General features: G+C 36.2%; 1 protein-coding gene across 1 annotated transcript in view; it reads right to left on the bottom strand.

Annotated features, from left to right (window-relative positions):
• Nucleotides 1–17,718, bottom strand: part of LOC138175974 (voltage-dependent calcium channel subunit alpha-2/delta-1) — a 429,565-nt gene extending 411,847 nt beyond the window's left edge. Inside the window, exon 1 of the mRNA XM_069106588.1 lies at nucleotides 17,590–17,718. Within this exon, the coding sequence (XP_068962689.1) occupies nucleotides 17,590–17,718 (129 nt within the window). The remainder of the gene's footprint in view (nucleotides 1–17,589) is intronic.
• Between the last annotated feature and the right edge of the window lie 245 nt (nucleotides 17,719–17,963).

Raw genomic sequence — 17,963 nt, 5'->3', positions numbered from 1 at the left:
TCCTATCTTCTTCTTATCCTCCCTCTCTCTCTTCCTCCTCTTTTTCCCAACTCATCATTTCCTCTCCTCTGCTTTTTCTCCTCTCTCACCTTGTCTCTCCTACTTCCCCCCAAAGAGGGGTACAGTCAGACTGGACTGAACTTAAGATCAACAAAAGGATAGGAACGATATATTCTCACAACCAACCCTGCTTGCAGTTAACATGTTTTCTCTATTGCATTAAACTTATATGACTATATGAGTTAATATGATTATAAGCACTCATAAAAGCTATGCAGTCTGTGTTTGTTTGTTTGTTTGTCTTTTGGAGGGCAATTGGGGTTAAGTAACTTGCCCAAGGTTACATGGCTAGTTTTTTTGTGTGGGTGTTAAGTGTCTGAGGTCAGAACGGAACTCAGATCCTCCTGACTCCAGGGCTGGTGCTTTACTCACTGCGCCACCTAGCCACCCCAGGCTGTGTTTATTTTTAATGGTGAACAGGGGATTGCAACAGAGGAGAATATTGTATGACTGTGATTTGTTGTAGAGAGAAGACAGAAGGATGCTTCCTCTGTCTAGAATAGGTAGTTTTACTTTTCTAATCCCAGCCAGGAGGTTCTTAACAAAAATATTTTGCTTGTTAGTAACTTTTGACAAACTTTGCAAAGGCAGAATTATAATCAGTTTTGAGATATTCCTTCTGCCCTTCAAGCTGAAATCCTAAACCAAGCACCCAAGGTGATCTAGCTAGAGTGACAGAAGAATACTCAGGAGGGAGTGAGGAAGGAAGAGACAGAGACCTAGACAGAGGTGGCTGAAGATTATCTCAGGCCAATGGAAAAAGAGGAGTTGTCTGGGAAGACTAGCAATGGCCACCAAATTCCAAATGTGGGGGGAAGGGAAGGAGACAAAGGGCTGATTACACATTGCTTTTGCTTTTCTTATAAACTTCTAAACCTTACTAGACAGCAACACCTTCTGGTTACAGAAAAATCATTAAATTAATTCAACTTGATGGCTACAACACTTTATAAATCTTTGATTGAACCTGTTACCCTTAAATGGCCTACAAATAAAGACAAAATTATCCTGCCATTCTACTTCTTTATCTAGAAGAATTACACGTCATTCAAAATGTACCTTATGAAAAGCTTACAATAATGCCCATATTTGGGGGCTCTGCATACTCACTGACAAATAAGGCGTTGGCTAACAGCTGGTAGTTATGGATAACATTTTTCACATTTTGCTCTCTAGTCTCTCATTACCTATGCAAACATCACCTTGTAGCATAATTTATTTTTGCCACTGAAAGTCAGTCTATGTTCTATCTTTAGTGTGTCTATGACAAACTTCTATTTTTCCCCCATTTTTGGTAGCTATTATTTTTACACAACAACAAAAGTAAAGATTCTAGCTGCAAGAAAGGATGAAGTATCAGTATCCTGGTTTCCTTATGAAAATTCTTTTTGGCATCCTTAAAAGTTAGAGCTTCGAGGCGGCCAGGTAGAACAGCAAGTAAGAGCACCGGCTCCAGTGTCAGGATGACCTGGAGATCGAATCCCAGGCTCAGACACTTAGCACCCACCCAGAAACACCTGGCCCTGTAACCTTGAGCAAGTGACTTAACCCCGATTGCTTTAAAAAAAAAAAAGTTAGAGCTTCAACTTCTTCTCATTCTGTCAACCTAAATAGCATAGTTATGCCAATGTGTGTTTCTGAATGTGTAACAAAGACATCCCCAAATGGCTATTAAAAACCAAACCAAACCAATAACTCTCCCATTTCCAAAATAGGAGTGATGCAAACATCCAAGTGCCATATAATCTAAATTCTAATTGGGAAATCATGGATGGTATAGTACTGTTTCTAAATAAATGGTTCATGGAATCTCAGAGGTGGATGGAACCTTAATGGCCATCTAATAATGGAAAAAACATAGGAATAAAAGCCAAAGAATCTGATGTCAAATCCTATCTTGGTTACTTGTGGGAGTTAGCAAATCAATTCACCTTTCTCTAAGGTTTTTCTGTAAAATAAAAGAGTTGGACTCAGTGGCCTAAAAAATTTCTTCAGTCTCTAAAATGATACATTAAGGCCAACCTATAACTAACCCAGAATTCTCTCTAGAGAACCCTTGAAAAGTGGGCATCCAAGTCAAGTCACACTTGAAAAAAGTTATGGATCAAAACTTACTCTCAATATGACTTTCAAAATGTAGTTAACTGTTAGGCCTAAAATACTTCTATCATTCCAATGTATTTTAGAACATGGTATGTAGAGTTTACATGGAGTATGTATGTAGAGTTTACAATAAATCTAATGGATTAGGTATTAGGAGACTAAGGGTCTGGTTCTAGTTCTGCAACAAACAGAGCTATGTGGCCTTGGGTAAATCATTAAAGAATGATCAAACTCAATCTCTCAATCTGTAAAATGAAGGGTTTGGACTCAATAATCTTTGAAATATCCCTTTGGGCATACATAGTAGGGGGAAATCAAGCTCATATGCATAATTTCATTGATTTGCCCAAAATACAAACCAAGGGTATCAAATGACACATGAACAAACATTTATTAGGCATTTGCTATGTGTCAGGAAAAGGAAATGGGAAACCACTCCAGTACCTCTATAAAAGAAACCCCAAGTGGGGTCACAAAGAGTAAGACACAAATGAAAAACAACTGAACAATGTGTGCCAGGTACTCTTCTATATAAGAGGGATACAAAATGGCAACAGCCCATGATAGTGGGGTATGGCGGTGTCAGAATAGTCAACCAAGAAAGCTATAACTTAACTCCTTACATTGCATCTCCATTTTATTTATAGAACTATCTAGAGATCATTCTTATACTTTATTAGATGGAAAAAGGGAAGAGTCATGATATAAGCCTGCAAACACAAATTTCCAACACAAAGGGCAGATTCACAGAAGTCCATTCATATAAATAAACTATATAGAGAATAAGTCTAATGAGCATAAGAGTAGAGCTAGATTAGATCCTGAAAGTCACCTATTCAAGCCTTTTCATTTGACAGGTGAGAAAAATCATTGTCCAGAGATGTTCGATGCTTTTGTCAGCTTCACACATAATAAGGCTAAGGCGCGGAGCTGAAATCTGATTCTATGTCCTTTACCCTCAGAGTCTTGTTCCACTGATTTATGTCATCTCTCAAACACTGTAAAATCTTCACAAAACCATTACATACTTTTAAACTTTTCTAGTTACTGCGATTACTGAAGCTTTTCTAAAGTGAAAAACGAAGCCCATTGGGAACAGCTGGACTCAGAGACATTAATAAGAAATCTGTATGACATAATGGGGAATAATACTTGATTCCCACTATACAAAAGGGGACAGCCAGCAAACCTGAATCTTGTCAATAGCTTTTAGCACCTGGGAAAAATTCCAGGGATTTGCAGTCTGATCAATACTTAGGAGGGGCTGAAAGTAAATACTTGAGAGAACTTCATTATTCTCCTCTGATTGAAATCAATAGAATAAGGGTGATTATGAAAAAAGAGAAATCACCAGCCTGCAGCTTTTGTATTCAAATTCCAATTAGGAAAGCTTTTTTTTTCTTTACAAAACAAAACAAAACAAAACAGCTGTCTACATTCAGCATTATCTTCCTGGTGCTTTGTTTAAAGTCAATGAACTTCTCCAAGTTCAAAATCTCTAAGATTTTGTAAGAAAGCTCTTTCAATAGATTTGAAAACATTGTTTACAAAACAGGGATACCCTTGCACAAATAACATATAAATATTATGCTTCCAGAATGAACATTAATTTAAGTCTTTTACTCACTGTAATTCTATAGTAGTCTCTCAGAGTTTATCAGAACTACAAATTAGAAAGTGTTCCTATGAGAATTTCTAACCAAGGTATGGTTCGGACTGAATTTATGTGTTGTCATCATTGCTCTGTCTTTTTAGTTATGCCCAGCTCTTCGTGACCCCATTTGTAGTTTTCTTGGAAAAGATATTAGAGAGGCTTGTTGTTTCCTTCTCCAACTCATTTTACAGATGAAGCAACTGAGGTAAAAGGGCTTAAATGACTTGCCCAGGGTCAAATTTGAACACAGGGTTCAAATCCTATCCTCCCTATCCCCATTTCCCCGCACTGAGGAAAATGAGGCACAGAGATTAAATTCACAAAGGTAATAATAAGTGACAGATGTAGTATATACATCACTCCTGCTCTTAAGGAAGTTAAAGCCTAATGTAGGCAGTGTGTGTGTGTGTATGTATATATATATATATATATATATATATATATACACACACACACACACATGCATATATACATAGAAATATATACCATGTATGTGTATACAGTATATACATATATATCCAGTTTATATGTGTATTATAAATATGTATATATATATATATGTGTGTGTGTATATATACACACACATACCTCTATACACAAGGCAAATATGGCAAAAAAGAGTTCAAAACAGAAGCTATGGGTCATACAAATAAATTTTTTGCCATAATCAATCAAGTTCATATTCCTAAGCCTGGTCTCTAAAGCTAAAATGAAGTCTCTCCTTTCTATGAGGGACTTCATCTGTGTGTCTCATGTTCTCAATTACATTATACCACATTTGAAATTGCAAATATTTATTTGCAATTATCTCCCCCTATAAGCTCCTTAAGATTAAGAATTCCATGATATTCACTTTCCAATGATACTTAGAAGAGAGCTTGACCCATCATAGCAAGCCAATAAACTTTTGTTGGGTGTATGAACAGCATTTGATAATTTTAATCTCTATAATTTTACATAAATATAAATTGACATAATTTATATAATTTTACATAAATTCATATAATTTTAAACAATGGTACAATTGAAAAATCACATTTTAATGTTTCTTTCCATTGATCATCTCATAAGTATTCAAAACACTATGATCTACTCAATACATGTATCTGCCTTTCCTTGTCGACAAAGTCTACATCTATTTTGGTCCCTGTTTTTTATGGCAGACCATATTCCCTCCCCTCTAGTTATGGGGAAAAAGAGTGAAACAAGGAGCTGGGGCCTAATTCTTAACAAGCTCCCTCATTAGTAGCTTATGAAGGTCTGGGGAAATGGAGCACTGGCCTGTCATGGATGACAGATTGAAGCAACTTGCTGATGCTCTGTTTCTATGCCCCATTCTTTTCACTTGACTTCTGTATCTTTACCATATCAATGCATGGATACCTGTTTCTGGGCAAGGTAATAAGGGCATTGGACTTGGAGTCTGGAGGACATGATTTCGCATTCCACTAGCTATGTGTCCCTAGGCAAGTTGGAATATGAAATTAAGTCTTCCAGCCTCCAAGTCCAATGCTCTTACCTTGCCTCAAATCAGGCATCCATGATACTTCCCAGCCATCTCCACACCATGCTGCCTCTTCTCTGTTATTCTCATTTCCTTCCTTTTGGGAACTGGATTCTCCCCTTGGGAAGCTAGCTAGGCTCTGATAGGTCAGTTTGCACCTTGTCTTGCCCATAATTAGGCCATTTTCTAGTTCAATTTAACATAATCCTGCTCATCTCCATATCACGCTTCATGTCAATACCCTTCACATTATCTTCTCCTATGACATGTAAACTTAGTGAGGGTAGCAATTATCTTTCTTTCCTATATGATTCCCCAGCAGTTATGCATGTGTCCTCTCCCTCTTTTTTCCCTTTCCTTCTCTCTCTCCTTCCCCTTTTCTCTTCCCTCCTCCCGCCCTCTCTCTTCTCCTCTTCCCACACATGTGAGTGAAGCCCCAATTTCATTTGGTGTGAAGTAAAAACTAAACTATGGATTTCCCAAATGAAATAAAATATTACTTCTAAGAGGATGTGAGATGTATAGCCAAAACTATACAACAAAAAATACATGCTATGTGCTGTAATAATGTGTAAAGAGAAGTAATGACTTCTTTTACTGCTTGTAGCTTTTTAAAAGTTTTTCTACTTTACTCGCTAATTTAATCCAAAGACATTTTGCTTTTCAGCTGTTTTGACACAAAATAAACTGAAAGGACAGCAAACATGTTACAGTACATATCAGATGGTATTGCTTTATTGTTCTATTCTCAGCAATGGTTAAAATGAAGCTAGGAATTTGTGTTGTTCTACCCTGGGACCCTTGTATTATAGGGCACCTGGAAATCTGGAAAAAAAAACACACCTATAAGAAAACTGCACTAGAAGTAAAAAATTTTGAAGATAAGTGATGATCAATTGTCAATATATCTCAAGTTAAAATTCTGAAAGAATAAAAAAAACTTGCTCTGACACACACACACACAAAAGGGAATAGTAACTATCAACCCACACGCTTGCTTTCTCATCTCTATAAAATGGTTATATTACTGGTCTATGCAGGCCTCAAGGGGATCTTTGCTGAAAACATGAGAAGGGAAGAAACAGGCTTTCACGGATAATTTTCTAGCAGACTACATCTTTATGGTCAAACATTTGACTAAGAGAAATGCAGAAAATGTTTTTCAAAAAGCTTTGACTTGGTATAAAAACATGCAGTTTTGCAGAGTCTCCTCACATAATGCGTCTCTAAGCACATAATAAAATCATAAGACAATCTGTGAAAGGCATGCCTATGGAGATAACTTTATTCAATGATCTTCTAAGGATGAAAATTACCCGCTATAAAGCTGAGATGTATTCATCTCAAAATTGATGTAGTATAATGGTGTGCTGGACTTTAATTCAGGAGAGACCTTGTTTCAAGTTCTGCTTTGGGAATTTACCTGATGAATGACAATAGTCAAATCACACCCTGAGACTTGGTTTTTCTCGTCTGCAAAACAATATTTGTAATACTTACTCCCACAGGGTTGTCAAGAGGATGAAATAAAAATTGTTATTATTCTGGCAAAATTTTAATGGGAAAAATTCTGTACAGAGTCTAAACTAGAAGGATATCCTATTAATGACAAAGTTCTCATTCATAAATAGCAATGAAACAATTAGACTGAGCTCCAAAATACTAAATTCATAGCAATGCAGATGAGATTGGTCTAACCATGAAAAACAAGACAGATCAAAAGTATAAATTGTCCAAATTATGCTATGCAGAGCTACATGGGTAGTCTGTTAAATATATAGCACTATGTCTCTCTTAGTTGGACAAAATGACTGGAGGAACAAACTTCTGAGAAAGCTTTTGAGAAGATGCTTTCAGTCATTGCAAAAGTCCATCTCTTTTAACAGCCCTAAGCTCCTATAATAATATCTCTGTGAGTGAAAAGAAAATCAGGAGATAGCAAGAGAATTCAAATCAGAAATGGCAAGCTAAATGGGATGAAAGTAGAAAAGAATAAATAATCTGAGCCCAAGAGGAAGCATGATGGCATTGTTGATGCATCATGTTACAGCCAAAAGGGTAATGGTAATGAAGTCAGAGAACCTGGATTCAAATGCCACCCCTCAAGCTTACAAACTCAGTGACACTGGGCAAGTCATTTAATGCTCCTTCATCAAACTTTCGTCATCTGTGAAATGGCAGGGCCTCTAAATACCCTTACAACTCTAAATCTATGATCATATGATCTCTGAGCTCTTGACCAGTTCTAGTTTTATGAGTTTATGACCAGAAAGGAAATTTGATGGTTACCTACGAAGAAAAGAAAGAGTGGAACCACTTACTCCAATAAACCTGAGATGGTAGAAGAACAACAAAACTGGTCTAATGAAGTAATAATGAGAAAATTTGGACAAGAATCTAAAAAGAAGAAAAAGTATGGAAGGGTGGATATGTATATCATTCCTTCAATACACATTTATTAAGTACCTACTATGGGCCACACACTGTGTTAAGTGCTGGATCAATGGAGGTAACAAGCACCTAATGAACTCACAAATCATTGAGAGTAACAAAGGATATTCAAGAGTATAACATCTTCCTGACGAAATATTGAAACTGGTTTGGTAACAGCTGAACAGCAATGGTAAAATTAAAGGTACTTATAAAAATTTATTCAGTCATTCTAACAGCAATCAATAGCACATTCAAAGTTCATATGCTATAATTATGACAAGTTCAACAGCTACAGAAAAGTTCAAAAGTGGCACACGTTTGGGGTAGTAATTTTATTCCTTTAAAGAAAAGATGATTTCTAAAAATGCAACCCATCAAAGACATTTCACAGTTGGTTTTATTAAGGATATGGCTAAAGTAATTTTTAAAAATGGCATATTTAAGAGCAAAATGTTGCACTCTAGATGAGTTCCTCAAGTCAACAAAAAAAACCAAACACTCCATCTCAAGGGTAGTTGATATACCTTTTTTCCTATACAAAAAGCCCACCCTCTGACTGGCTTATGTTTTAAAGAGTTTATTTTAAATCAAGAATCTTGAGAGACGGAGAGACAGAGACAGAGAGAGACAGAGAGACACAGAGAGAGATATACACACGTATTTGTGTATGTATGTGTGTATGTACATATTTTGGCATCTAGTTGGCACAGTACATGGAGCATTGGCCTAGAGTCAGGAAATCGTCTCACACACTTACTAGCTGTATAACCCCATATGATCACTTAGCACTATTTGCCTCAGTTTTCACATCTGTAAAATGGGCTGGAGAAGGACATGGCAATGCCCTCTAGTATCTTTGCCAAGAAATCCCTAAATGGGGTCTAGAAGAGCTGGACGCAATAGAAACAACACAACCACCACAACAAAGACTTGCCAAAGTTTGTGCTCCATGAGTGCAAGCTTTAAGAACTAGGGTTATCTTCCTTTGAAGTGTCAGTTCAAAGCTCTCTTGACCATGTCAAACAGAAGGCTTACTAGATAGTTTATCTATAGCATAATGAAAACCTGTATTTTACAAGAACTCCCTAGTTTCCCAGCTCAAATTCAGCCTTCTACTAGAGCCCTTTCCTGTTCCTCCCAGCAGCTAATACCATCCTTTTTTCGACTACTTACATCCATTCTACATATATCTTATATTGATCTAATCTTGGGGTATTGCCTCATTCCCATTAGACTATACACCTTAAGGGTTAAGAGCTTTTTTTTTTTTTATTCTTAACCAGCCCTGACAAAAATCATTAGGAGCCTCAGTCTGTTCTTTTCCGTCAGTATTCTGTGAAGAGAAACATTTAACTCAGGTTTACTCCACATCAAGTTGCCCCAACCAGGGACATTTTGCCATAGTACTGTTATTATTTACTTATTTACTTAATTACTGTTACATTATAAGCAAACCCTTCAATAAAAATACTTTTTACTCAGCTTGACAATTTCTGTTTCCTAAACACTGAATCATCTTTTTAATTCTTTTTTAAAACCTATTTTATTTTTAATTTATGGAATAAAATAAGAATTTTCATAGCATAGTACAATAAAAAAAAGATGCTTGCACATGAAACTGCAAATCTACTTTGTATAACTTGCTTTTCCTTTCAAATAGACAATAAAATGATCATGTAAATTTCTTTTTTTCCCTTTTTTCTTCTTTTCCCTAGAGATGGCCACCATTAGTCACAAATAGGTGTGTGTGTGTGTGTGTATGTACATATATACTTCTATTTATCAGTTCCTTCTCAGAATGTAGATAGCATCTTTCTCCTTATCAATTCATCTGGGTTGTTCATATGTTAATGGCTACAGACTTGTTTGTTTTTCAAGAGATTAATTTTTATTAGGATGTAGAACTTTTTTTTTTTTGGCCTTGGGGGAAGAGAATTTTAACCTGTGATTTTACCAGTGCAAGAAATCCTAGTTAGGAATCTCTCTCTACCAATGCAGATTAAAAAATGCTCAGCAGTTTATAGTCTAGAAGAGATGTTTGGAGGTAACAAGAAATGAAATGAATACCAGGGTCACAGAGCCAGTATATGTCAGAGACAGGACTTAACTAGTGTCTTCCTTACTCCTTTCAGGGCTGACTCTATACCATGTTCCCTTACAATCCTCATATTGTATTATCCTTAATTGCAAAAGGACTTTAGTTCGCTCTCAGAAATAAAACATCTTTCAAATTTTCTCTCAGTCAAAATGTGAAATACATTTAATACATATTGAAAACCTGTTGTATCAGTAAAAGATGCTATGTGAAAAAGAAAAAGTTTAAAGGAAATTAAATTGCATAGCACTGACTCCCTTATTTTGATTTTGTGGTTTTGCCAAATATCACTCCACATATCACTACACATCTTTAGGTGCTGTCAGAAAGGGGCTTTAGAAAAATCCAAGTGCTATATAATGTGTTATAATTATTTACAATATAATTGCTCTCAGCACCATCAACATCAGAGAGATCTAGTAAAAAAAAACAAACAAACCAACAAATTCACAAGTCAAAGGAATAACCATTAAAACATTTGAATGAAATTCAGAATCTGATCCAGTGTAGTAATTAAGATAACTAACCGACTTAACTATTTGTCTGAACCAATGAGTATTTGCTAGCGTACATGTATGCGCATGTGTGGACACACACATTAACAGAAACACAGCTTAAAAGTTAAGGCAAAGAGGTAAATAAAACAGTCAAACTTTAAGAGGGAAAAAGTGATCAAAATAATTGGACCATGGTTATTCTGGATATAATGAACAATAAAACCATAGCCCCATATGCATACAGTATATGTGTTGTTAACCATTAACATAATTACAACCAATTCTACAATTCAACAGATTCAAGTAAACACGTTAAAATTAAAACATCAGTGGTCACTGGAAGTATACATAAATATTTATGAGGAACAGACACTGGATTCTGTTGTTATCTAATTATTTTGTATATTTACTAAAAACATTCAGAATCTCCTTAGGGGTAAATAAAAATTTGTTTCGGCAAATCTTGTACCCGGATTTTCTATTATGTTAATAAGAAAGTTTTCTTCCTATCAAAGGTTACTGTAGTGAAAACTATAAACCATAGCTCTAAAAGAGAGGTTCTTATCCTGTGTCCTTGAACTTCTTTTAAAAAAAAATTTGATAATTATACTTCATTATAATTGGTTTCCTTTTTAATCTCATGCATTTTCTTTTATGCTTTTTAAAACATTCTGAGAATGGATCCCAAAACCTTCATCAAACTATCGAAGAGCCTCATTGGACATTTAGTCCAACGTGCTCATTTTTCAGTTAATGAAAGTAAAGTCCAGGAAGGTTAGGGGAGTCAGCCCAGGTCACCCATGTAGTTTGTGTCAGGGGCAGGATTCCTCAGTTCTATGGACTCCAGAATCATTATTCTTTCCACTCTTTAGTACTTCACATTGGGTTCACTTAAAACATGATGATGTTACCAGGGCTGGGCTAAATTTTGTCACTGTATTACCAGTGAATATTTTGCTCAGAAAATATACAATTCAAATAAGATTTGGGAGAATGTCTAATATGAGAATTTCTCCAGTGCTTTAGAAACATTCAATTTTTCAGCTAGTACTTTGTGTATGATTGCTTGGAGTTCTGGTCCTTGGAAATCCTTTAACAACTTTAATGTTACTGGAGAATAATGAGTCCTTAACTCCTGGACTTCTGGGAATGTCATCTATCTCAGCCATTCCTCCTTCTGGAAGGGAGGAAGGGATTCATAACAGACATTAATTGTAGGCTTCCATGTTTCCTCTGGGTCAGACTGAGCATCATTGGTCTAGACACCTTAGGAATAAATTACTCAGCAAGCATTTATAAAGTACCACTTATATACTAGATACTCTGCTAGGTATGGGAATAAAAATACAAAAAAAAATGGTGACAACTCCTATTTATAGTGAGCATGCAATCTCATGGGAGACAGGTAACTGTCTAGTTAACTAACTAACAAGTATATAGAACATAAATATAAAGTGAACATAAAAGTACAAATTAGCCAAATACAAGGTAATTTGGAAGGGAAAACAATGGCTATTAGTGTCACGAGGAAAGGCTTCACACAGAAGATAGTGTTTGAGCATTCTGAAAGAAAAAGGACTGTATTAGGTAGAAGCAAGGAAGCACTTCATTTCAGGCAGGAGGGACAGCCAAGATAAAGGAGTTTCCTGTGTGAGGAATAGAGAGAAGACCAGTTTGGGTGGATAAGAAAGTACATGAGGAAGAGGAAAGTCCAATGAGTCCACTAAGTCCAATGGGGTCAGGATGTGTATGACTTTAAAAAGTCAACAGAAGGATTCCTGTTTTATCCTAGATGCAATAGGAAGACCCTGGAATTGGCTGAGTATGGAAGTTGCACAGCCACATTTGTGATTAAAGAAAAATTATTTTAAAGCACTGTGAAGGATGGGCTAGAGTGGGGAGAGACTTGAGGCAGGAAGATAAATTAGGAGGTCATTATGATCATCTTTGAGAAGTGATGAAGCTGTGAACTACAGTGGTAGTTGTGAAAGAGAAGAAGGCATTGGATGGGAGAGCTATAAAGGCAGAAACAGCACAATCTGGCCACTGATTAGATACATGGATTGAAGATGAGAAGTCCAAATTAATGCTAAGGGTTATAAACCAACTAGACTAAAAAGACTGCAGCAGGCCTCCCACAGATATAATGACATTAGGAAGAGGGCAGGGTTTGAGAGAAAAGATATTGAGTTCAGTTTTGAGGATGTCGAATTTAAGATGTCTTTGGGACATCCATTTTGAAATGCCAGATAAGTGATTGGTAATGTGGAATTAGGGACAGATATATGTACACGGATACACATATACATACATATGTGTGTATACTTCTTTATCTGAGTAATATGTTTGTGTGTGTTAAATAGGAGAATGTGGGAGAAAATAAAAGATTGTGTTGAAATTAAGAGGACATGAACATCAGATTATATCTAATTTGGTTGAACAAAAAGGCTATACTTAAAAAAGGCATCAACTTTCTGGAGGATCCTGCCCTCCTACTTCCCTGCTGGGGGATGCCAGGTCACAGAACAAAGGCCCCAGTGGAGCATACCTGGAGAGTTAGTCTGATCCAAGGGTAAGATCACTGCTCTTTCTGAAAGAACACAGAGGTACTCCAGCATAGGAATGCAAATGAGTCTGGGAGTAGAGAGGAATGGAAAAAGGATGTCTAAGTTAATAAATAGTCTAAAAAAAGAAGGGCAAGGTTTTGAACAGTGAGAATTTAGCTCCTTCTGATTCTACCTAGACATGGTTCTTCACAGAGTGGAGTGAAGAAAGGGAATTCATCAGGCAAGCAAAATTTGATAAAGATAATTTTTTTAACATAGAATTCCATTTTCTCTTAATCAAAGCAGTATTTTCATATATCACATATTTTCTTGAATGAAACCACTCAAGAGAAAATGAGTTCCTACCACATGATGCCAGTGCCAGGTCTGAAGCTGGGAATATTGTCTTTTCATAAATGTATAAATTGGCTCCTCATTACTAATCAATCTTACATTAATTTTGGTAGCATGAACCAAGGCTCTCAGAGTCTTATCATCCAAGAAATACCAAATTAGGATATATACATGTGTTATAGAATTTCTAGACCAAGAAACTAATGTAGAATTTGGAAAATCCCTCTAGAGTAACTTCACTAGTAACCTGTCCAGTTAGAACACTTCACCAGTATCTTTCTCTCAACCATTCGGTTAGAAGTTGCTCATTGCAGTTCTATAGATACTGCCCTGGCAGACAAACAAACAGAAAGGAAAGTGAAAAAAAAATTAAACAAAATGCGAATGCAAGTTAGAAAAGAAATGAAAAAAAAACACATCACAACTAAACACAAGTATTCAGATTTGTTTTTGCCAGATTAACTTTTTTTTAATTACCACTGATGGAAAACACTATATTTATGTCTTATAATACATGTGTACTAATGTTAAAAGATGATATTAGGCAAGTTAGTTCATATAATACCATTTTCTTCTAAGAAATTCATTCTGCAAATCAACTTCATTTAACCCACTGTTCTTTCTCTAAGGAATGAAGCAGTGAGATTAGATAGGTCTCTAGTGGGCAGTTAGATACAATTACAAACTAGAAGAGGAGGAAATACCTTTTAATTTTCAGTAAAACATTTAAAAAGTGCAAGAGACCTTAGAGACATTTGAATGATTCAAAGCAGTTTAAAGCATCAATAATTATAGTTAAAAGAAATTATGAAAAACTTGTGACAATATCAATGTCACATTTCGTCTCATTTTTTTGTTCCTTCTTTTCTTATTTCTTCCTTGCTTCCTTTCATCCTTCTTTCTTCCTTCTCCTTCCTGTAAACCAACTTGCCTGCTTCACTAGATAAATAACAAATAGTAATTTGGATTCTTAGATAGCCTTAGAAGAAAAATTTTGTATTAATTTGACATATGTTTGTGAACTTATGTTATCTCAAAAACCATTTTCAATTTTTTAATTCCAAATATAGCATGATATACTATTAGATTAGACATGTCAAACTTCTGTTATAAAATTTCTCACAAAATTTCTCTATAGGATCATCAGATTAAAAAGTAGATGGTATCTCTGATCTCATTTGGTCCAAGTATTTCACATAAGAGGAGACATTAAGGTTTGGCATTGGTTGAAATATAGTGGGAAAAGACAAGGCTTCTGGTTATGTGATGAAAGACTGTGGGTTGAAGACAGTGGCTTTATTTCTTTACTTCACTTTTTCTTACTAAATTTCATCAGTACCAATCATGGAGGATCTTGATAATGAAGTGGGTTTCTTAAAGTCAGTCACTATGTAGCAATCTCTTTTTCCTAAACTGTAGAATGAGTGGATTATTCTAGATTTACCTGGATGTCCAATCTAGTTTTCAACCTATAAATCTACAGACTATATTAAAGATTTTGTGTTATGTGTTTCTGTGTGTTTTCATAGTCCCCCAAATGGGTTCTGGACACATGATCTGCAAGGTGGTTAATGAATTTTCTAAACTTAATTCAGATAGCTACCTGGAACAAAGACTTCAGGAACCAGCAAGTCCAGGATTTTTAGTGCAATGCATGCCCAATATGTGCCAGCAGTATACAGTGGTACTTAAAAAAGCTAATGCAATCTTGAGGGGCAACCAAAAGACAGCTTCCAGAAATGAAGAAGTAGTAGCTTCTCTGTACTCTGACCTGGTCAGAATACATCTGGAGTACCACATTAAGTTCTGGGTTCTTAAATAAGGGACAGTGATCTGCTGGAAGGCAATCAAGATGGTGAAAGACTTTGAGTTCCTGTCATATGAAAGTCAGTTTTAAAAATGGAGTTGTTTGGTCAAAAGACTCAGGTACATGATAATTGTCTTCAAGTACTTGAAGGGCTATGACAGGGAGAGGGATTAGTCTTCTGTTTGGTCACAAGCATCAGAAGAAGCAGGAGGAAGCAGGGAAGAGCCCAATTTAAGCTGGAAGTCAGGGGTGGGGGAAAAATGTACTAAGAATCAGAGCTGTTACAACATATCTACAATATTAGTGGCCTCCCTCCATGAATGTTCTTCAGGCAAAATACGGATGACCACTTGTCTGGCCTGTTACAGTCGGTATTCTTTTCAGATAGCACTGAACTGTATCAGTCATTCTCACCAAAATGACAGAATCCTTCAGTTTAGACAACACTTTGGCAGAACTCTTATAGTCAAATCCTCTAAAATATCATTTTAACGGCTATCAACAAACATAAGGTACATTGTTCAAGAAAAAGAATGTTCCAGGGTGCCTTAAGAAATGCTGAGTTATACCATCTGCACCCTTTCACAGGCAATTGATACTTGTCTTGGCTTTGTTGGCAATGCTCAGTGAAATGGGCCCCTTTGTGCTTATTTCCTGGGCACCTGTCTTCCTTCTTTGTATGCCCTCTTTGTGTGTTCCCTTGTCACGTATGTTCTCTTTATGTGTGCTCTCCCTCACAAGCAGTACAGTGATGCACAAGAAATTCTCCCCTTAATGTGCACATAGAAAGGAGAAGAATCTTCTTTTGGCCTCTGCTATTTAATTAAATGTCTTTTGTTTTAAACTAGTGAAACTTCTTACTGACTGGTAAAACTGAACACAGTGGTGGGGAAAGGTGGAGGTTGTCTGTGAACTTGACATCAAATGCAGATGTTGCTTCCTAGAACTTATGAATCTTGTATTGCTTTTCAGGGGACCAACATGTGAAGGGTCTACGTGCAGATAAGGAAATCAAAGCCCTGAGATAGGAACCGGGAAAGGTCACAAAATCCAAAGCTCTTTTCCACTGGACAGAATGTTAGACCTGGAAGGGACGTAGAGATTAAGTCCAATCCTTTCATTTAACAGATGGGGCAACTGAGGACCCAAGACAGTAAATGATGTGTCCAAGACGATACAACCCATGAATGGCAGTGCCAGGTTTTAATCCCACAAGTTTCTACTCTATAAGCAGTGGACTTCCCATATACCAAGCTTATGCTGTGTAGCATGAGTGTGCACAGTAGATAGAAAAGAGTTAATATCTGGGTTAATGTCCTACCTCAAATGTTTACTGGCTGTATGACTCTGGGAAAGTCACTTAACCTCTCTGTGTCTTAGTTACTGTATCAGTGAAATGAGGGGTTTGAACTCAATGACCTCTAAAGTTCCTAATGGAGAGAAATCTATGATCCTATGAAATCTTCACATTTTACAGCAGACCACTAAACATTTCTGAGTTATTTCCTTTACCTTGGCTTCATGTTTTCCAGAACAAGGTTTTGAATTTTTAAATAGACTGGTAAATTATCAAGTGTATTCTGAAGCTGAAGTTGAAAAGATTAAAAAAAAAAAACAAAGTCACACCTAATTTCAAAAGCCACTGCTACTGCCTCACTCATCATTCTTAATATCAATTTTGCCTTATCTAGGGTCATGGCTTATATTATAACCACAATATGCCATTTGTCATAATAAAAAGATCAAAAATAAAATACTCCCCTTAAATCAAACCACAGTATAAATATCCCTTAATGGCCATATATGCTAGAATCCAAAGAGAATTTCTTCAATTGTTTAGCCTACACATTTAGTATAATGGTTCATGTTTCACACACTTAGGAAAGATAATACTTATTTACAGTTTATGGAAAAGTTGCACAAATTTGTTCAGAATAGGCCTCAGCACTGCCCTTACTGGATTGAAAATATCTTCTAAAATTACATTCATTTACAATGATATTAGTTAAGCATATATGCTAGGCACAAGGAATATGAACACAGAAGAAAAATTTCTGTCATTAAGAAGTATAGTTTCCTCAGAAGAGATGCATAATAAACACAAATAAGCATGGTGATTTAATGATGCATGGATGGTCCACCTTTTCCCATTATCCATAATTCTTTTGTTGTTCAGTTCTTTTTAGTCATGTCTGACTCTTTATGACCCCATTTGAGGTTTTCTTGGCAAAGATCCTAGAGTCATTTGCCATCTCCTTCTCCAGCTCATTTTACAGATGAGGAAACCAAGGCAAACAGGGTTGAGTGACTTGCCCAGGGTCGTCCAGCTAGTAAGTGTCTGAAGTCAGATTTGAACTCAGGAATATGAATCCTCCTAATTCCAGACTCAACACTATAACTAACCACTATACTATCTACTTTCTCACACTCATCCATAAAGGATCTACTTAATAAACTGGCAGTCCCATTCTACCGATTTGTGTATTTCATGGATACTACAGAAAGGCAGAAGCCATTCATGAGGTCATCCTCTTACCGCGTGACTGGCCCCACTCCTTTGGCTATTCTGATTGTCCTTGATTATGTATCTCATGCTACTTCCCACATCTAAGCTATTCTTTGTAAGACGCTGCAGACCACTTGCACCTACCATGTGCCTTTCCATCGCCTTTTGGATCATCCACAATTTTAATTCTTCCAAAGTTGGGATGTTTTATGATTTGCAACCCTCTCCTCTTCACTGATGCTTCCATTAAAAGGAATTTATCTTACCCTCCATAATTTCAATTTATTATCCTATACCTATCAACTCTATAAGTCAAATTCCGAGAAACCCATTCACATTTGCTACTTGATTTTCTCAGCTAAAAATCACTTCTCAGTCCATTATGATCTGTGTTCTGACCCCAA

This window comes from Petaurus breviceps, unplaced genomic scaffold, assembly GCF_028583685.1.
Source record: "Petaurus breviceps papuanus isolate PSGF00001 unplaced genomic scaffold, PetGlider_PUasm1.0 80, whole genome shotgun sequence".
Classification (NCBI taxonomy): domain Eukaryota; kingdom Metazoa; phylum Chordata; class Mammalia; order Diprotodontia; family Petauridae; genus Petaurus; species Petaurus breviceps.
Note: the sequence above shows the minus strand (reverse complement) of the source record. Positions and strands in the feature narration are given on the sequence as shown.